We start from the raw sequence: 20,952 nt of genomic DNA, 5'->3' as shown, positions 1-20,952 counted from the left end.
AGCAGGGCTGGATTAAAGCACATTAAACATCTCCTGCCGAAAATGCCAGCATATTGGGACTATGGGGTTCTATATCAGCCTAATCTCTAATTGAAGAAATGAAGTCACTTGTGGTTACGTACAATACAGAGCCAAAACTGTGGAGCACATACAAGCTAAACGAAAAAAAACCAAAAACTTGCTTGGGTCTGAAAACCGTCTGGAAGAACAGTACTTTCCATGGGACGGGCCCCCTTAACGTCCTGCTGGAACGCTGGGGCAGGGATGTGGGCAGCTACACCCGAGCACCTGCAGCCCGAGAGCTGTGAGCAAGGGCAGGCGCTTGCCACGCGTGCCCGCGAGGACGAGGACACGGGAAGGGCTGCGGGGCACGGCCGGGGCGCCGCTCTGCGCAGGGACACGGAGCTGTTCCGCACCCAGCGACGCGACACCGGCCCGGCCCGTGAGCGGAGCGAAGCCTGCGGGACGGGATGGGCAAGCCCTGGCCCGGGGAGAAAGGAATAAGGAAGGAAGAAACGGCATCCCGGCTCCCGAAAATCCCGAGGGTGAGTCACGGCGGGCGGGGAGGCGCCGGGGCTGCCCTGCGGCGGCGCCCCCTGGCGGCGGCGGCCGCGGGTGTTGTCACAGGCCGGAAAGTCCCTGCGCTCTACCGGTGGAAATCCCCGGTGGGGGTTTTTTGTGTTGTGTTTTCAATCTCCTTTTTTTTTTTTTTTTTTTTTTTTTTTCACCCGGGCGCTTAAACAGAAAGGGAAAAAAAACAAGAGGCTGGGCTCAGCCCTTCATTCCGCAGCAGCGGCGGCGGCAGCGGCAGCAGCAGCTCCGGCGGGAAGAGGGTGGAGACAAGGGAAAAGAAGGGAGCTCCGCCGCGGTGGGGGTTGATGGATTCCGAGCGCGGCTCCGTGCCATCGCCTCAGCCTCGCTGCTGAGCGGGAGTCACGGCAGGATCGGCCGGAGGAGGAGCCGCCCGCGGAGAGGTGAGCGCTGCTCTGGGCAGGGCACGGCGGAGCCCGGAGCACTTTTGCAGGAGGGCGCCTCGGGGGCCAGGCGGGTCTGGCGGCGGGCTCGGCCGTACCCGTGTGCCGGCTCCCGGCCGGGCGGGGACGCTGTGCCCGCTGCTGCCGGCCCGGCCCGGCCCGGCCCCGCGGGGGCTCCGCCGCTGCTGCGGCTCGCAGAGCGGGCACAGCGCGGCCGAGCTTGCTGCGAGTGCCGCGGGGGAATCCGCCATGAAGCTTCGGGCTGCTTCTCCTGGGAATCTGCAGGGCGGTATTGTGTCCTTGCCACCTTGCACGCCCAGCCCCCAGTGGAGTAGTAGGTCAGGGAACTAAGAACGCGGAATACTTACTGTGTGTAAACCAGTCCTGTGGGATCTTTAAAAGAGCCTCGCTCCTCATCTTCTGATTTGGCGAAGAGTACTGTGTTTTGGTTTGTACCGAGCAAAGACCCAGGCAGAAAAATCTCTGGGGGGCTTAAAAGGTATTGAGCATGTTTGTTTTAGAAGTTTTAGCACTTAATGGAGAAGTTTATTACTTGCCGTTTTTCAGATAGAGGACAGAAAATGAAAATAACTTTATGAAACCATTGGCAGATCTCAGAACAGTATTCAGCTTTCCCAAGCCCAGCATCCTCAGCATTACACCTTTGGAAAGGATGCTGTCTCTAAATTATTGTTTACAGCTGTTCCTTTCTGGGATTTCCTAGTCATTACTTGTGAGAAGGTTAAAGTAGCATAGCACACAGCAAAGCGCAGTAGCCTATTAACTAATATAACTGTAGGTCAGTTTTCTACTTTTAAATCTCCAGCTTAGGTGTCAATTGAATTCTGTTTGTTTCTTCACATTGATTTTGAAAATAAGGGTTGCTTGGCTTTTGTCTTGGTTCACATTTATGACTGTAAATAACACAGGCAGTAATTTCCACGTGTGGAGGGGAAAAATGCTAGTAGAACATAGTATCGAATAACGTAGTTTCAGTGAGTGCTTCTGTAAACTCAGTACTTTTTGTTACTTAAAGCTGGAAATAACCATTTCAAGAGTCGATGCCGGGTAGTGCTTAGTCATGTGATTAGTCTTTATTCGTGTGAAAAAAAATCCCATTGACTCAATGTTTCTACTAACATAAGTAAGGAATTCAGTATTTTGGTCATCTCAGAGCAAAGTAGAGCTGTGGTATCACACAGTTTAGTAAGGAGTTGTTTATATTTGCTCTTTAGACACATTCACACATTTAAATACAGGATTACATAAATAGCATGCGTAAAACTATATTGGTGAGGAGAGTGGATGAGAAAATACGCAATTTTCATTTTAAGGCTGTGTGCTGATGGGGGACTGATAAGAATATGCCATCTTTATTACCTAAAGGAAAGCTTTTCCATATGTTGCAAGATGTGACAGCTCTGCGCACTGTCCCTAGTGCTCTTAGGGTGTGTGAATGACATCACCCTGAAGCAGGACTTTGTAGCATCGCCTGTTTCATCTGTCTCTATTTAGAGCTTGTTGGGTTATCCCGACAAACTGTATCTCTCCATCAGCTGGTTCTCAGAGAGGTTATAGAGCTCAGCTCTTGGAGCCTGGAGTTTGAGGTCCCCTCTCACCCTGTGAGGGTCTTTTCAAAAGCTTTGGCTGGGCATGTGGAGGTGGATGTTGCCAATGGAAGTGTCTGGGTGAAGAGGAGAGAGCAACTGTTTCCCTGTGGAGGAGATGCTGAAGCCCTTCTGTGCAAGAGGGGTCTTTTGCCCCCATAGACCTGGGAATGCCTTCCTGGTCAGTCTGTCAGGCTGGAGTTCTTCTGCCTCTCTCTGTGCCTCCCATCTCCATGAGAAAACGTCCTAATAGGTGCATAAACAATTTTTAGTTGTTTCTTGTTTCCCTGTACTTGGTGTCCAGAGATTGACACACATATATGTCTTGATACTTGTCCTTAGATTCATAATCACAATGGTGGAGTCTCTTAATGTGACTAATTGTACTCTAAACATTTTAGGCATGCATACTTTTATTTGTCTTGATACAAATTTTGCTTTGCTTTTAAATAAAGCAAGAATGTTTGTGGACAGCATGGAGAGTCTCTCCCTGTAAAACCAGGTTATTGTTGTTATTTTTGTTCTTACTGTAGTGCACAGGGGTTTTGAGGGATGCGGTCTGTACGTTTGGCTCTAACTAGCCACAATGTTAGTGTCCTCTGAGTAAGTATTTCATTGAGTGTAGCAAGTTTGAGGTGTTGTGGGTTTCTTTTTTTGTTTTTCCTGCTGTACCCCATGAGGCCAGTTACTGAAGAAAGAGATGCAGAACAGTAAACATTACATGTCCTACTGTGGAAATATATTGAGGGTTTTGAGCCAAATGGAAATGCTTTTACAGCTCTATTGACTTACCACTGAGTAATAGTGGCACTGCACCCCCACACACCAGCACAAGCACTTCTGAGCCATAGCTCTGCCACTTACAAAGAGCCTCAAGAAAAGTAACCTAAGCCTGTCCTCGAGTGACAAATTCCTTATCTACCATATCTGGCCACTGTAAGTATGGGACTGATACTAGCACTGCTTGCAATTCTTTGTGCTTTTTCTGTACTCTACTGACCATCACTACTCAGAATGTATGGGCTGTGGAAATCTGAAATGGTCTTTAACTGCTTTTTTTCTTTTGTCATGTTATCAAGACAAGAGCTTGAAATGTCCTGAAATTCAGCAAGTGCATATGGGATTATACTGTACAATTGTCAATTAGTTAAGTTTCTAGGATAATTTTCCCTTCCCTTGATCTTGCCTTCTCTTATCCTTATTTTGATTTAAATGTTTTTTTTTTTTGAATGATGATGCAATTTTCTTAGTTATGCATAAATCCTCTTCAATATCACAGTAAATTATATCAGCAAATGAGTGGGATAAGCTGATCAGTGTCTGTATCTGAATAATGCAGAAAAGTTAGTGAATATGAGCTTTAAAAAAAGTTATTTATGGAAGGCTCAGTTGGACTGCAAAACTTAATCTAGCATCCCACCCTGAAAGTGTCTTCTGAGTCATTGCACAAGTGGTAGCACTGTGATAGAAGGGCACTAACATGCCAATAAAAGGATCCTTTTTCATTTCAGATGTCTTCTAGAAACATGGCTGGCCAACACATCCTTCCTCAAGCTTTGTATCAGAGCAATATGCTGAAGGCTATGAAGATCAGAGAGAGGACACCTGAGGATCTAGTCAAACCTCCCAGTGGAATAATTCATCACTTCAGGACTATGCACAGATACACCATAGAAATGTTCAGAATGTGCCAGTTTTGTCCCCAGTTTCGGGAAATGCTTCAGAAGTCCCTGACTGACCAGGCTACCCAGACTTCACTGGAGCGCCACAGGAAGCTCAACTGGTGCAGGGAAGTTCGGAGACTTGTTCCTTTGAAGACTAATGGTAAGTTATGAGCAGGTCTTTGCACTCACAGTAAAAGAAGGTTGTACAAATGTAGCACCTTTATTAATAGCATCTGAGTTCACATTACTGAAACAGAAGCACATGGCTTTAAAACTGCTCTGCCTTTCAATCTGTTTTGAAATTAAAATTCTTTCCACGTGATGTGCTGTCCTGAGGCTGTAGCAGACCTTTGCCCACACCACAGTATGTGAATATTGTGGAAATTTCACAGATATTTTCAAAATATCAGTAACCTGTGGCACTTCAGAGTCAAGAACAAGGCAGGGAAACTTGATTTGGAACCTACTGGCTTCCCATGAATCTGACTGCTACATGTCGGCTGCCTCATCGGAAGTGCCAAACATCCTTTAATACCAGGCAAGAGGAGCCTTCAGATGCTTTTAGTGACCAGAGATGCATTCCCATGTATATTTAGCAGAAGCTAATATCCTTCCAATAAGCCCTGCTGTTGTAGCTGGCAGGCAATGCTTGCTTGCTGATCCGGCTTTAACAACAGTGACAGCAATAGCACTCAGAACATGGAGCCTCCCAGGAACCTGACACTGCTGTCCCTGGGGTCGGTGCTCCACGCTGGAGCTGCTCCCTCATCCTCAGCTCCGTGCCTGGGTTTGCCAGCTCTTGCCTTCCCTCAGGGCCCACCGGTAACTCCCATGTGTGTGACTGACACCCATCTTTGTGCAGCACAAATTTTGCAGTGCCCTTTTCTTTCAACAATCAGTGCTGGTTTCAGGACTTGGCTTTTGGGTTACTCCGTGTGTGTATTGCATCAAGTGCTACAAATGAAAAGGCACAGCAGTAGTGCCAAGATTTCCTGAACAGGTTGTGTTTGTCCACAGTCTTGAGCAGGAAACCTTGGCACATGACTGTAAGAGTCACCAGGCATTTTACATTCAGTAGAGGAAAGATTCGGTAATGGCTATGACTTATGGTCACGCAGCTGCAAACTTGGACTCAGGATTCCTTACAGCACAGGTTGCCCCTAACCAGGAACAATAGACTGGGACAGTGAGGACTTGAAGAAGATGAAAAATACATACTCTTTGCTCAAAGAGCAGATCACAGCAGTTATAGAAACACTAGGTGTGGTGGACCTGCAGCATTGTTGAAGTCCATGTTGTGTTCTGGGTTTGCTTATTTTGGGCTGCCTCCGCATTGATGGAAAATTCTCATGACTGCAGTTAGGGGTGTGCACAGAAGTCACGGAATCTTGAGCTTTGGAAGGACCAGAGTTACAGTCAAAGCAGGCAGTGCTTTGCACGTACTGGGAAGGTAACATCACTCCAAGTGTTTGATCTTAAAAATCTCACTCAAACAGATTTTCTAGGAGAATGGACAATGTGCACAACTTTTGCCCAGGGCGAAGAGTAACAGTTTTAGAATCCCCCATCTCCAGTCAATATAAATCCTGCAGGAGTTAACACTGCCTGGACAGACCCTTGTTGGCCACCACATTTCATTCAGCAACATTGACCTCAGTCTTTATCTCTTGACCATTGGCCAGTGCTACACGTGGGAGTAGTGTGGACTTGGATCCCACCCACGAGCAGGCGTACCTGTATGCGAGGTGCTGAAATATTAGGGCAGGTTGAGGGAAGGCAAAGCAAGATTTGTGGTCTCCCCATACACTGAGCTGACAACTTGGCTTCAGTTCAGTGCTTCAGGGTCATTAAGTGCAGGAGTAGGAGTGGCTTTGGAAACTTGTGGGTTATGCAAAGTAGTTGCATAGAAGGACTTTTGTAGGAGAAAGAAGGTAGATTGGACTGTAGGAGAGGATCTCTGAAAGAACTGAAGAAGCATGGAGAAGCCCTGTATTATCCCAGAAAACAACTTTTTTTTTTCCTCCCATGTGGCATGAAAAATATTTTTTAAACATTTAGCTGCTTAACCCATAGATGTGGGAGGAATATGTTAGTTCTCTCAGTTAACAGTGGACTTTCTTCAGAAAATTCTGGGTTTTTTTCTGATTAAGGTTGTAGCTGTTGAAAACAGAGAAAGTATCTCCTACGGGATCTTTTGATGTGTATTTTACCTAATATGTTTGTGAATCTCTGGAGTGGTGGGGTTTTCTTAATTAAAAAAGCTATTTTGAATCACCACATATTTCTTTGCAGACATCTGAATGGAGATAGAAGGAAAGCGGTAGGAGGTACAAAAATCGAAACTGTTAGGGTTTTTTCTTCTTTTTTTTTTTTTAATTAAAAAATTCCAGCATCTATTGGCTGTAGAGATTTCACTTGTATAATGAATTGGCATTCATTCCAGCTCACCCAGCCACACCCCCTGGGAAAGTCCGAGGGAGGCCACGCTGCACCCACAGAACAAAAAGTACAACTGTTGCTCAATTGCTAGTCAAACGGTGTGGGGGAATTCCAAGTGCTGTGTAAGGAATTTTGGGCAGTGCTTCTAAATAAAGAACCGAAAGTGAGCTCTCAGAGAGACAAAAAATTTAGTCTTATCTTTGCTCTAGATTTTGCGAAGGGAAAATTTTAATGGAATTAATATGTCATCTTTCTTGGTCAGAAGGAAACACAGTCAGTTTTTCTGTCTTCTTGGTTGTTCCCTGATTTTTGAGCTCAAGTAAGCAGCCTGCAGATTTGAAGTAAGCTTTGCAAAACAGCAATCAGAAAACAGAAGGCAGTTGCAGGAACCTGATATGCACCAATCCCGTAACAATTTATGAAGCATTGAGTAGATTTCAAATTATATCTTATTTGGGAACTCGAGTCTGTTGTAGGCTTTTCTCTGCAATTTCACACAATAAGTAGCAAAAGTGTTCACAAATGGTGTAATTGAGCTCCTCATGTATGTGGCAAACTGGGTTTAATTCTTTTGTGGGAGTTCTTTGGGTGGGTTTGTTAGGGTTTTTTTTTTTCCACATGAGAAAAATATAGTAGTTTTGCCAGGGTTGATGTCTTCTATTCTAAGAAAATTGCTGTGGTTTCTTAGCATTATGTGAATCTGTTTACCACTGTGGTAGGCATCAGACCTAGTTTTGCATCTGAGGATGTGACAGTAATGATTCTTGATGTCTCCCTTTCAGGGGAGACATCCCCTTTTGAGGAAGATAGCTAGAGATAGAATTTGAAATCCAGACATAGATGTATTTCTTGTCACACCTTTTAATTAAGTTAGTTATCGCCTCTAAGTCTCAATTACCCCTCTGAAACTGCAGAATATCACAATCCTTCCTACCTGTGAAGAGGAATTTTTCAGTGCAAGGAGATTGTGTAAATTAAAATCGAATCAGTTTTTCATTGACTTAGTTTTAATTTTGTGGTTTAAAATCAGCCCTCTAAATAATTAATATATGTAACAACCCAAAACACTATCATTTCTGAGAGGAAGGCCAGAGGTGTTCCTATGATTGCTTTATATAAATCATCTGCCATTCCCTTTCTGTCTCCTTTTTTATTACAATTCCTCCATCAAGGACAGCTAAGTGCCAAGCAGTGCTCATCAGAGGATGTGAGGCTTGGGGTTACTATAATATTTTCTTAATGGTTTCCATTATCTCAACCTCATGCTATCGGGTGTATATTTGTATAAACACCAATGAGGGAGATTTACATCTTTTTTGTAATTTTAAGACGACTTTGTTGTGTTTAAAAAGCTATTTCAGCTGTGTTTGACATTTGAAGTTGACCCCAAAATTTAGTTTGTGATATCAAAGTTAAGTAAGATAGGTAAGGAGCATTGCTGGGTGACAGCTTAACTTGGACTGGTACAGAGACAAAACCAGTAAGGAGGGAAGTTTTTTTTTTTCTGTCTCTGAACAGAGACCATAACTTAGGTCTCCTTCTCTACAACCCTTCAGTCTGCAGCTTAGAGAGAAGTGCACAGGGAATATGCGTATGTGTGGTGTAATTCTACATCCCACAGGCTTGTGGTATTTTATTTCAGTAGCCATTTGAAAATAATGCACTCTGTCTTTTTTTCCAGGTGATGGAAATTGCCTTATGCATGCTGCATCGCAGTACATGTGGGGTATTGAAGATATCGACCTTGTCTTAAGAAAAACATTGTTTAGTGCTCTCAGGGAGATTGACACACAGAACTTGAAGCTCCGCTGGCAGCGAGAGGCTGTTAAATCCCAGGAGTTTGTAGAAACAGGACTCCATTATGACACCCGGGTAAGGCGGCCTGAGGGAATGGTGCTGTTTTCTGAGTGCTCGCCAGCGTTGCCTTGCTGATTCTGTTTGCTTTGTGGCTTCACGGATTCTGTCATTAATGGAGAGCAGAAATAGTCTTCCTTTGGAGGAAATAGGAAAATGTGATTATTGGAGCACTGCTGTGCTGCAGCTGGTTCCTGACCTCCATGTCTTTGAACCATTGGTGACAGCTGTTTCTTTCCTCAGAACTGGGAGGAGGAGTGGGAATACCTCATTGAAATGACCTCCCCAGAAATATCTGGGGCTCGAAATAGGCTTCCCTATAATGCGCTGGAAGAAATCCACATCTTCATCCTTGCAAACATCCTCAGAAGGCCAATCATTGTTCTTGCAGGTGAGTTGCCTGGTCAGTCATCCCACTGTGTTACTTTTGTGCTGTGTTAGTAACCTTAGTCAACCCCTGTTGTTTTCAGGTAGATACATTTCAGAACACGGTGTTTTCAGCAATTATTGTAAAACCCCCAGCATACAATTTTTCTTGCCTGTAGCACATACTTATTTGTGTTTTCTTTTTCTTCTTTATGCAGATAAAGTGGTTAGAAGCTTAGAGTCAGGCTCTAGTTTTGCTCCTCTGAATGTTGGTGGTGTTTACTTGCCTCTCCTGTGGCCAGCTGAAAAATGCTACAGATACCCAATTGTGCTTGGCTATGACAACATGCATTTTACACCACTGGTGGCTCTGAAGGACAGCGGGCCAGGTATTTTTCAAGCAGTTCGTTTGGTATTTATGTTACTTCTTCAAAACCACTCTGCTGATAAAGCATTTGAAATATGGTCTGGTTTAGATTTGCATTTTTAAAGTTAAATAAGATTGATTTGAAATATATTCAAATCAATATTTGAAAATTTGAGCAGAAAGAGCTTTGTCTGTGAATCTGAGTAGAAACTAAAGGTTACCTTCAAGATATTAATTGAAAGTAGAGTACAACTCACCTGCTTGCAGGCTGGAATTGGTCAAAGGGTTACCTCTGCTTTATTATGTTCTGGCCTCCTTTCCACGTTGTAAGAGAAGAAGCTTTGAAGGATGCAGTCTCACAGCAGAGTACCACTGCCTGGCAGGAATAATGAAATATATGCTTTACCATTTTTAACGCATCTGTTCTGAGTGGACAGCAGTTCTTTAGGTTCAGGTTACAGCATCATCCCACCAAAAGGCATTACAAACAAAGATCTACAATCCTGTTCAGGTGGAGAAGATAGTTGCTATGGGGACATTAAAACTACTGTGCGATGGGGCTAAGTTTGTGCTGTAGCTGTGTTTGCAACCTCCCCCAGTGGTACCATGCAGAAACTCCTTGCTCTGCCCAGCTGTTCTCCTCTCTCTCAAAAATTTAGTGGTGATATCTTCATGTGTTGCATTTTATGGTTATGTCTGTCAGGTTATGCTTGTGTAAATATACATATACACACACACACACACATATATATATGTGTGTGTGTGTGTGTGTGTGTGTGTGTGTGTGTGTGCATGTGTTAATCCATCTTGTTTTCCCACAGAAATCCGGGCTGTCCCTCTGGTTACCAGTGAGCAAGGCAGATTTGAGGATTTGAATGTGCACTTTCTGACAGATGCAGAAGAGAGGGAGAAAGAGCAGCTGCTAAAAGACTACTTGATAGTGATAGAAATTCCAGTGCAAGGCTGGGATCATGGTACAACTCATCTAATTAATGCTGCAAAGTGAGTGTCATTCCTGTTTCCTCAAAGTTATTTACAGAGGTGGGACAAGCTGGGCAGTCCAGTGTGTCCTTCTGGTCTTTCCTTCCTTCCTAGGTGGCCCATGTGTTTACTACCTGAAATATGAAACATTGGCATTACTGTTGATATCTTTGGAAGTAGTATGAGCTGAGTACAGTCTCAAATTTAAAGGCAAAAATGTGTTCAGATTTAGCAAACTGAAACTAGCATTTTAAAAGAAAAATTCCATTTGATCAGTTTCACTGACTTTTGGATTACACAGGAGGGTGGCTGAAAGGTAGTTAAATGCAGGAACTAGTTAGCCCAAGCCCTTTTGCTTTGTGTAAGGGCACATTGCATAATGGGCAGTTGGTGTAATTTTGGCTGCCCTGGGCAAAGTACTTGGCAGTATGTTTTGAGCACAGATGCCTCAACACCCTGGGCTGTTCCGTGTGGCAGCAGGCAGGAAGCTGTGGCCAGTGGAGGAACCGGCATCTCTGCTGGTCCCCCTGATGATTGAGCATCAGTAACATGCAAGGAGCAGCTGGCAATACCCATCAGCTTCTCATATTCAGTGGCCACTGGCAGTGATGCCCAACCAGTCCCCTCAGAAGTGATGGAGGGGAGTAACTCCCTGTATCCTCTGTCTTTGCTTCCACTATGATTCGTAAAGGAATCTTCATGCTGTTGGCTGGTTCTGGTGTAGGGGCCTTGAAAATTGAAGTCCTTCTACCTGAAGGATATATGCACACGTAAAGGGTAGCACTTGAGCTTCCCAACTGTGGCATGGTGAAGCTCCAGTGTAGGGTTTTCCCTGCAGCTGGAGGCAGAGTAAGGATGGTATGATGGATGCTAGCATTGCACACACCACACTGAAGCCCCATAGTTTGTTAGAAGAATTCTGCTGGTAGATACAGACCCAACAGTGCAGAACCAGGAGCAGATTTCATGATGAACTGTATCATGAAATGCTGAGCCTCCTGTAGGAAGGGCTTATTCTTAGTGTGAGTTGGTGAAGAAAGGACTCTTCTACTCTAACCTCTGCTCAGTTGAGCACTGGTCCTCAGAGAAATTCACCACTTGGGGGACTTTCTGCTTTTGAGAGATTACCCATATTCTTTGTGCAAACAGCTCTTAGACAGAAAACGCTCACTTGGCAAAGCCTTTTAAGGATACTTCTGTTTAGCATTGTGTCAGGACATTTATTTCAGATGTGAAAGTCTCCATCACTGAACACCTGCTTTTAAAATTATTTCCATTTACAGCAACAGTGTGACATCCCAGATCTTCTGTCTGAGTAATATGGATGTGCATTAAATCTACATTTCCTTCCCACATTGCTTGTATTTGCTTCCACCCCCACCATCTGCTCTTTTCAACCACTGATGCAATCTTCCTTTTTTGGCTGTCAGGTTAGATGAAGGCAATCTACCCAAAGAAATAAACCTCGTGGAAGATTACTTTCAACTGGTACAGCATGAGTACAAGAAGTGGCAGGAGAATGCTGAACCTGCTAGAAGAGAGACATGTCCCAGGAACAGACAGGATCTGTCACTTTCCCAGCTCTCCCTCTTACAGATGAAATGTGAAACGCCGAATTGCCCTTTCTATATGTCTGTGAACACCCAGCCCTACTGCCATGAATGCTTTGAGCAGAGGTCCCAAGGAAACAAAGGAAGAAAGCAGACCTCCAAAGCAGCGCCTGAAAAGCTGAAGGCAGCTGGGTCAGGCTGCTCCCGTGGGGATATTTGTGAAGCTGGGGGATGGACATCTGAAGGGCCTGTAACAGAGCCTCGCTCTGCACCTCCAACCGCTCCGAGCCTTTTCCTGTACAGTGAAACCACAGCCATGAAGTGCAGGACCCCAGACTGCCCCTTCACTTTGAATGTGCAACACAATGGGCTGTGTGAACGCTGCTACAACTCCAAGCAGCTCAGTCCCTGCAACAACTTGGATGATCAGAGACACTTAGACTATGCCACATGTAAAATGTGCCATCAAAAGGCCAAGAGGACCTTCAATGGTATATGCAGCACTTGCTTTAAAAGGTCTACAGAGCAGTCCCCAAATGGCAGTCCCACTTTCCTGCCCACCTGCCACCAGAGATCAACATCTGACCCGTCCCAGATCTCACAGATCCTCCAACACTCCTGCTATCAGGGTCCCAACAGCCAAGGCAAGGAGCCCTCACCACCAGCACTGCCTCCCGAGGAGAACAGGGGAGGCAACCTCTGTAGGAAACCTGGTTGCAAGTTTTTTGGGACATCACAAAATGAGGGCTTTTGCACGCTGTGTTTCTTTGAGTACAGGGAAAACCATGGTAAGTGAAGATGGAGTGAGCTTTGACACACTGGCTACAGATCAGCCTCCTTGAACTGTGAAGTTCTGCGTGTACTGGGTGATAAAAGGGCAGGGGGGTTACGAAAACAGTGTGAGGAGAAGGTGATTTTCTGTCTTTTATTATCCCATTTTTGTGATTTAACCCCAGCCAGCAACCAAGCCCCACACAGCCGCTCACTCACTCTCCACCAGCGGGCTCAGGTAGAGAATAGAAAGCGTAAAAGCTGGAGAACTCATGGGTTGGAATATGGAGAGTTTAATAAGAAAAGCAAAAACTGCATACACAAGCAAAGCAAAACAAATAATTAATTCATTGCTTGCCATGGGCAGGCAGGTGTTCAGGCTATGTCTTCTCCCATGCACTCTTGCTAGCAGGGCAGTGTGAAAAGCAGAAAAGGCCTTGGCTCTGTGTAAGTCCTGCTCAGCAATAACAAAAACATCTCACTATTATCAACCTTGTGCTCAGCACAAATCTAAAACACAGCCCCATACCAGCCACTGTGAAGAAAATTAAATTACCCCAGCCAAAACCAACATACCATAAAGGGGCACATGGCAGAAGTGTGAGAAATCTGTGAAATCTCTTGTAAAACTTCCTTTCAGCTTTGATGGAAGCAAAACCAACTCAAAAGGGGATGGCTTTTGATACCTCCCTATCATCCACTGCAATCATGGTTTGGTATGAATTTTCCTCACAGCTAGATAAGTTGTAGAGGTCAATGAAGGAAACACTGTAAATGTATGGAAGGTACTGAAAATCAGTTATGTTAGCAAGGTGTTTAAAAGCCTTGAAGAATCTGTAGATCTTTATCTGTTCTGGATGTAACAAGTATAATGCTCTGGAGTAACCACTGTAGTTGTCTTGACAAGCAGAGCAAGTAGAATTTGACTGTAGGTAATTAGCTCGTATTTTGGAATAACTTTGGAGTGTGTTGTTATACTCTGCCTTGAAATCTTCCTTGGTAATACCCTGTGTGTGGATGCACATGTGTTTAAAGACTGACTTTGAAAAAGGCAATAATAGTCTGTGAATAAATCACAGCATGAAATCTTCATCTTTCATGCTACTGCCCCGTTTCACAGGTAAAGAGCCCTTAGGAATAGAGCCTGAAAGGCATATGTAAGAGAGAATTGTTACTTATCTCTTCAGACCATTTTATTGCTGCTACGTTTGCCGATACAAATAAAGAAACATGGAATAGGTTAGGTTGGAAGGGACCTTTAAAGATAGTCTAACTCAACCCCCCTGCTGTTGGCAGAGACATCTTTCACAACACTGAGCTTTCCACATGCATTCAGATTAGGGAACTTCTGTGCCAGCTTGCAATACCTTATTTTCCAGCATTGCTCACAATGAATTTTTTTTTCCTTCTGATTGTGGAATATATAAGATTGCTTCATGAGACTAAGAAGTATAATGCACTTTTTCCCCTTAAGCTCTGCACCACTGTACTTCAAGTGTCTGATGTGACTGAAATGGGGGAGGCTGAAATGGGTAGGTCACAGATGACAGTCGAAGTCAAAGGTGAAATTTGTCTTGACTTCAGTGTGATCTAGGTTTCCCACTTAGGGCAAGTTTTCCCCAAATCATCTGTTTCAACAACTTATGTGAAAATCAGGCTGCATTAGCACGCTTATGTATCTAACATGAAGAAAGATGTACCAACTGGGGGAGTCTCAGGATTGTCAAAAACCTATGTTTGAGGCTAGCTGATATTTTTAGATTATTTTCATTTAGGGTGGGGAGCTTTTTTTAGCTGCCTTGGGTCATCAGATCTATTGGACACATTCAAACTGCTCCTATTCATGCTTTGCTTTACAGACAGTGTTTTGCTACGGCACCAGAGGAGCTCTCAGAGGAAGTCTTCAGCAGCAGATCAGACGGGGAGCTCTGCTGCCGGCTTCCATAACACGGTATCCTGCCAGCGGCGTGACTGCGGCACCCTGGGCAGCACAATGCTCGAGGGGTACTGCCAGAACTGCTTCATTAAAGCCCAGAACCAGCGATTCCAAGAAGCCAGAAGGACAGAAGAACAGCTGGTGAGACAGCCAGAAGTAAGTATGAACTTCTCAAAATCTTCCTCTTGTTTAGCACTGCATGTTTTTCTCTTGTGGGAACAACTTGGGATCCATACTAGAAAATCTTCAAATTCCTGCATCTTAACTATCATGGAAAGACAAGCATAGTGCATATCATGAGTTTTTTCTGCTGCAGTTGAGCAGCACTCGTAAAAAGTTATTCTCAGTTTAGGGTTGTCATGGCCATGCTCAGTTTTACCTCCGCTGGGATTTTGCCAGCAATTCCAGTGGAAGCAATTGGACCAACATCTAGGTTGTTTTATTGATTGGGGAAGGACTTTTGTTCTTACCCTTAGAGCTGTGCAGCTGTGTCAAGGGGTTCAAGTTGCATTTTTGATTGAGTCCATCACAGATTGTGTTTGTTCCAGATCAAGCTTTTCTAAATTTGGTTTGTTTTGGTCCTTTTAGAATTGAGGGTTGCCAAAGATAAAAAAGCCAGTATTTTTTCCTAAGAAATGACAGAATTTGTGATTTTCTTTGGTAAAACTCAACTTGGCTCTTGGTACTGCACTTTGTAGAAGTACCTGTGAACAATCCCCAGTTGGTTACCTATACAAACCACAAGCAGAGCAAAAAGGAAATGAAAAGCCATTTGTGCTGCCAGCACAGCAACTGACAATGTGTTTTAATATTTTTCAAGAGAACAGGGCAGCACAGAGGAGATGTGCAGCGAGCAGCATTGAGTACCCAGAAGAGACAGTGTGCTGTGGCTTCGTGTAGAAACAACCTGGCCTGCAGAAATGATGACCTGTGCCCGGAGTGCCGGCGCCTTGGTCAGCTGCCACCGTCAGGGAGTGCCAGGGAGCCAGTGGCACAGGAGCCTCCCAAGCAACACTGTCGAGCCCCTGCCTGTGATCACTATGGCAATGCCAAGTGCAACGGCTACTGCAATGAATGCTACCAGTTCAAACAGATCTATGGCTAGTGGGGAACAAGAAAGCAATACCAGCTACTTCCTTCCCTGAAATGGTGCTACGTCCAAAACACTTAACCGTCCTGGGAGTGGGAGGGTGGGGGGAAACATAAACTCTCTGCTCAGATCATGTTTATTCCCAAGAATGGGAATAAATTTCTACTTCCTCTAAACACTGCATACAAGGACTGCTGAGAAGGTCACATTGCCTTCTGCACAGAGCTCTCGTTCATGACTAAGCTCCTACAATGCCATATTTAATTCTTGGACTTCCCAGGAGGAAGTGTGAAGCATTTGAATCCAAAGAACTTCCCAGGTCTGCCTGTTTCTCAATACCTCCCCTTTCCCAGGCAAGGAGCCATGTCTACTGTCAGAGGTGCAGGACCTTTTTATGGTTGCATACATCAGTCAGGGGCAAGTCCTTCCTAAATGGGATTACCCAGAACAGACTGATGCTACTTCAGTTGACATCTGAAGAACCATGTTTTGGTTTGCCCATGTCCTTGCTGTCCTTACAGAACTCACCAGGGCGGGACCTCCCGCAGGCATTTAGGGTGATAACAGCAAGCACTTCTATGTTTGCAGAGCCCTCAGCAAACCACAGCCAAAATAAGACCAGCACTGGTCTGCTCCTTTAACCTAACCAGCATTTAGATCCTTTCCTAAATTCCAAGACAGCTGGGAAGACAGAAGTTGCAGAAGAAATGCATGTGATGGTGAAAATCTATCCTGCTATTTCCCACTTGTGTGGAAGGAATTACCTCCAACAGACAAGAAAAACCCCAAAGCCCTTTGTCTTCACTTCTGAAACGAGATTGACTCTTGTCTCTCTTGCACTGCAAATTTCAGGAGTATATGTGTGCTGTTCATACCCTCTCTCTCCATTTCTGTCACACTTTCTGTCATCCTTAATGTGATTCTGTTACCACACAAACAGCTGGGAGCTCAGTAACGAGTTCTTCAGGGCTGAGATTTCACTCCTGAAGTTTATGCATCCACTTCTCAATCTGCAAGACTTTCTTTACCACTGTGCCTGTTACCTGCTTCTCTCTTCTCCTTTTACACCTTTTAAGTTTTCAGCATCTGTTTTGCTGCTATGATTTCGGAGGTGATATCTCTTCTAACTTGCTTCTCAAGTTTAGAATCTTTTTCTAGTTACTAAAAAAAACAGTTTCTAAAAACAAAAAAAATTAAATAACTCATCACTTATTTCTGTTAAATTTTATATATTTTGTGAACCTTAATGTGAACATATGTTTTATTAAAATATTTATATTATTTGAAACAATGCAATTTGAAATTTGCACAGCTAGGATTTTTTTACATATATTTACTCTAGTGTTGAAAGTTACAAACTTAAATGTATAATTGAAAAACATTCTCTGGTATAAAGAAATAAATTATTGAAGGATTGAATTTCTTATTTTTATATCTATGCGCGAGGACACAGTTGAAGATGGGACACTCCCAGAAGGAAGCCTTTCTGTTCAGCACTACCATTCAGCATGTTACTGCTCCTTGGTGCAGATGATGCAGCCACGTGCTTTGAAGAGGTGATAGATAACTTGCTCTAAGTGGGTGTTCTCTCAGGAAGGGCTTTTAGTTCTGTTGAAGGACCTGGGCATAAGGAGTTGGTTCCTGTGAGTGCAGAGTATTTTCAGTCCCCAGAAGAATGAGTGTGGGAGAGTATGGATGGTGCAGGAGCAACAAAACCTAAGCTACACTGATTTGCCTTGGCTTTCTGTGTTAATCCATCCGTTATTTCAGGAATTCCCAACAAGTGCTGCTTCAGTGCCACCCTGGGAGGTGGTGTTGGCAGCACATGATCCCAGCCTCCACACAGCTGTGTGTGCAGCCCCAAAGGCACAGATCAGGCCTACAACCTTCCCTCTGCCAGGGACAGCAGGGAAGCCTTGACATCGGAGTTGCTCAGGAGTTCATGAAGAGCAAGTTGCCAACTGCTGTTTGAAAAACTACATGAAATCAGTGTTTTCTTCTCATCCCAAGCTCAACCTAACCCAGCCTCCTTGCCAGGGGATTTCTTCACCATAACTCCTGTGCTGGCACTCAGGTGTTTCAGACCTCAGGCTAGACAGGCAATACCATACACTATCATGGCTCTTAGGTGTTGCTCATGACCTGAAACAAAAATACGAGCCCAGGCTGCAAACACACCTGTGCAGTCGAGGACACTTTCCTAAGAGGCTGACCACAACTCAGTTGCTGTCTGTCCTGGTTAAATCTTTAAGCCATAGCCCAGCTCTCTCTGCACTCACAGAGTTTACCTCTGCTTTCAGAGCATACAACCTAGAAGTCAGCCTATGCTCCCCAGAGCAGAGCCTGCTGGACGTACCAACCCCATCTCTACAGCATAATTGTCTTTTACAAAATCTGACTGTTGACCAGTACCCACCTTACCCCTTCTTAACAACACATGCAACTCACACATTCCTGTGATTCACTGAACTTTGCACCAGGCAGACACCTCAGTAGTGAAAGAACAGACAAATATTGGGAGGGACGTCTGCAGCCAGGCAGCAGGAGATGGAAGCAGCTCACAGCATCCACTCTCAGCAGCCACCAGCCCCCACCCACTGAAAAGACAGAACCTCCATCATGACGCTCTCAGAGTCAGGAGGCTGATTTACTCCACTTGCTATTAATTGCAGCTTCTGCAGAGAGGAAGGATTTCGGATCAAATGCCCCAGATCCCCCTGATTTTTCTCTGCTGTTTTCTGGGCCCATTACTCATAACCCTTGTGTCACATGAGGCTGGTCTCATTCTGAAGCTCCCATGTAAATGAGTGCCCAGCTTGTCTCTTGTGATTTACTTGTGTGGGAATATTAGAGCTAGTGGGGCCTTTTTTTATAAATACTCTGGTATTTCCCTTATGTCCCATGGGGATTTTGACCCTTTTGATGCTTTCTGCTCTTTGCCCAGACAATTCGTCAAGTTCATCTATTTTTCCTTCCTGTTCTGCAAGAGAGAACTTTTATTTGGAGTCTCCCTTTTCGTGACCACTTCACTTAGAAAAGAAAGCTCTTTTCTAAGACACATATCTTTGATAGCCAGAGATTTTTTCCTTAGCAGAAAGGCAAAACTAGTAGATAATCATAGAATTGTTAAGCTTGGAAGAAATCATCAAGATCACTGAGTCCCACTGTTAACTTAATACCACTAACCATGTCCCCAGCTGCCACATTGTCATGGTTTGACACTGGCACGATGCCAGCGCCTCCATGAAAATATACTTTTTTAAAATAATTGCTGTGAGATGTGATCAGGAACAGAGCAGAGCAGGCCCAAACTTAGTAACTAAGGAAAGAACTTTATTAAACTACTACTACTATAAAAACTACAAACACTAAATCCTGGATGAAGACTTTCTAAAACACCCCTCCTCCTCCCACCTAATTCCTAAACAAACTCAACAGTGAGACACCACCCAGGATCCTGATCAAGTTGCCACCCTTCAGATATTCAAATACTCAGTCTTTCAAGGGAGACAGAAGTCTCTCCTGTGCCACAGACCCCCCCCCCCAGGAAACACAATTGCCACCCTTGTGTTTCCATGTCACACATGGAAATCGCCCGAAGAAAATTTGCCATGGTGACACTCTCCTTTCCATGTCACAGTGCTCTCACCACCGTGCATGGACAGACTGCTCATAGGGCTCCTTTAAGGATGCTTTGCCGTGGACCAAAAGAGACAACAGTTCAGTTTCTCATTTTGGGACTACAGTCCCCCCCATTTTCCCCTGGGGCTGAGGGTCCAAGAATAGAGGTCTTCTGCTCCTCTTCTTCTTCCTTGAAGATAGAGGGCTTCTCCACACTTTCCCTCTACTCCTCTGCTGGTAATTACTGAAACAGGTCTCCTGGCACACCAACGCACCACCCTAAGTGCAGCTTCTGTTAGGAGAATTTGGTTCAGTCTATGGCTAACAAGAGAAGTCCAGCCACAAGCCACTCCATCATCTCCTTCCAACTCGAGAATTTCTTCTTCCATCATCTCGGATCCCAGACTGTCTCTCTTCTACTTCAAATCAAGGAGGAGCAATATTTTACAAAGCCTTCATTTCTCAGGAAAGGGTTAAAAGCTCAGACTCCCTGGACGGCTGATATCTCTGCCCAGCAGCCGATACTCAAGGCCAAGGCTGGGCGCCTTCCCCCCCCTCCTTCTCCTCCGCGCCGGCAAAGTTACAGGTGCCGTCCGGACTCTCTATCTCTTCTCTCTGGAGTGGGGGGGGAATGACAAAAACATCTCCGCTTCTCTCTACCCTTCCGTCCACAGGAGCTGGCTCGGTTCCAGTCCTTCTACCCCTCAGCTCACCTCGACCAGGCCTCATGGCTTCCCCTCCCCCACCCAGCCCCATGGCTGGGCAGGGGAGGTCCGCACAGCACCTTGACCGGAACCAAAAAGAGAGCGAGCTCTTGGGAGTTCTTGCTTTTAACCCCCTGTGTTCTCAGAGGCGTATCCCTATCTTCAGTGGTCATTTCAGGTGCCAATATCCAAACTTGACCACTGATTGGTTTGACCCAACTTCCTGAAGAAAAAAAAAAATCACTTCCATGTCAAACCACGACACACATCCACACCTTTTTTGAATACTGCAAGGGATGGGGACTCAAACATTTTCCTGGGCAGGCTGTTCCAATGCCTGATAAGCATTTCAGTGAGGGAATTTTTTCTATTACCTAATCTAAAACTCCCCTGGTGCAATTTGAAGCCATTTCCTCTTGTCCTGTCACTTTTACCTGGGAGAAAAGACTGATTCTCACCTGGATACAACCTCCTTTCATGTAGTTGTAGAGCATGATAAGGTCTCTCCTGAACCCCTTTTTCTCCAGGCTAAACAATCCTATTATGAAACAAATGGCTTAATGTCTACTTCTATTATACTGGAATTCCTTGTAATATAATGCAGGAAGGGACTGCTGTGCTGGCTTACACATTCATCTTATTTGGGGAAGGGATATACTTCAGATGAATATAAAATGATCAGAACATTATCTGTGTTTCTGGATTTCTCAGGGATATAACCACTCAATTCACAGATAACATGACACAGAGAAGAAGAAAGCAATTTTTTTTCAGTATAGAGAGTACATAGATTTATCTTTTGATATTTCAGTGTTCTGCCTGGCAGGTCTTTGGCATAATCTGAAGTACTAGGCCACTTAACATGCTTGGATGGACTGTGTTAGATTGAAACACCTAACACTGAGCTACTGACCTGATAGCCATTTTGCCAGCTGTTTTTCATCCTGATGTCCCTGCATTTGCTGCAGACTGTCTAATCTCTACCACCCCATTTCTCAAAGGTGCCTGAAGTCAGTTAAACTACTCTT

At 44.6% G+C, this 20,952-nt stretch overlaps 1 protein-coding gene across 3 annotated transcripts; it reads left to right on the top strand.

Annotated features, from left to right (window-relative positions):
• The first annotated feature begins 399 nt into the window (after positions 1-399).
• On the top strand, positions 400-17,018 carry TNFAIP3 (TNF alpha induced protein 3). 3 transcript variants are annotated; one of them, XM_068184811.1, is made up of 9 exons: positions 400-545; positions 4,093-4,405; positions 8,366-8,556; positions 8,782-8,929; positions 9,123-9,293; positions 10,093-10,273; positions 11,683-12,590; positions 14,433-14,665; positions 15,330-17,018. In XM_068184811.1, exons 1-9 carry the CDS (start codon positions 471-473, stop codon positions 15,612-15,614), a joined length of 2,505 nt encoding a protein of 834 aa, XP_068040912.1. In that variant the 5' UTR covers positions 400-470; the 3' UTR covers positions 15,615-17,018. The 3 variants fall into 3 exon arrangements, with proteins under 3 accessions (XP_068040912.1, XP_068040913.1, XP_068040914.1); XM_068184812.1 differs by lacking the exon at positions 400-545 and adding an exon at positions 726-974; XM_068184813.1 differs by lacking the exon at positions 400-545 and adding an exon at positions 3,430-3,517.
• The last annotated feature ends 3,934 nt before the right edge of the window (positions 17,019-20,952 follow it).

The sequence above is a fragment of the Anomalospiza imberbis genome, chromosome 3 (assembly GCF_031753505.1).
Source record: "Anomalospiza imberbis isolate Cuckoo-Finch-1a 21T00152 chromosome 3, ASM3175350v1, whole genome shotgun sequence".
In the NCBI taxonomy this organism is placed as follows: domain Eukaryota; kingdom Metazoa; phylum Chordata; class Aves; order Passeriformes; family Viduidae; genus Anomalospiza; species Anomalospiza imberbis.
The sequence above is the reverse complement of the archived record's forward strand: the minus strand, read 5'-3'. Positions and strand labels throughout refer to the sequence as shown.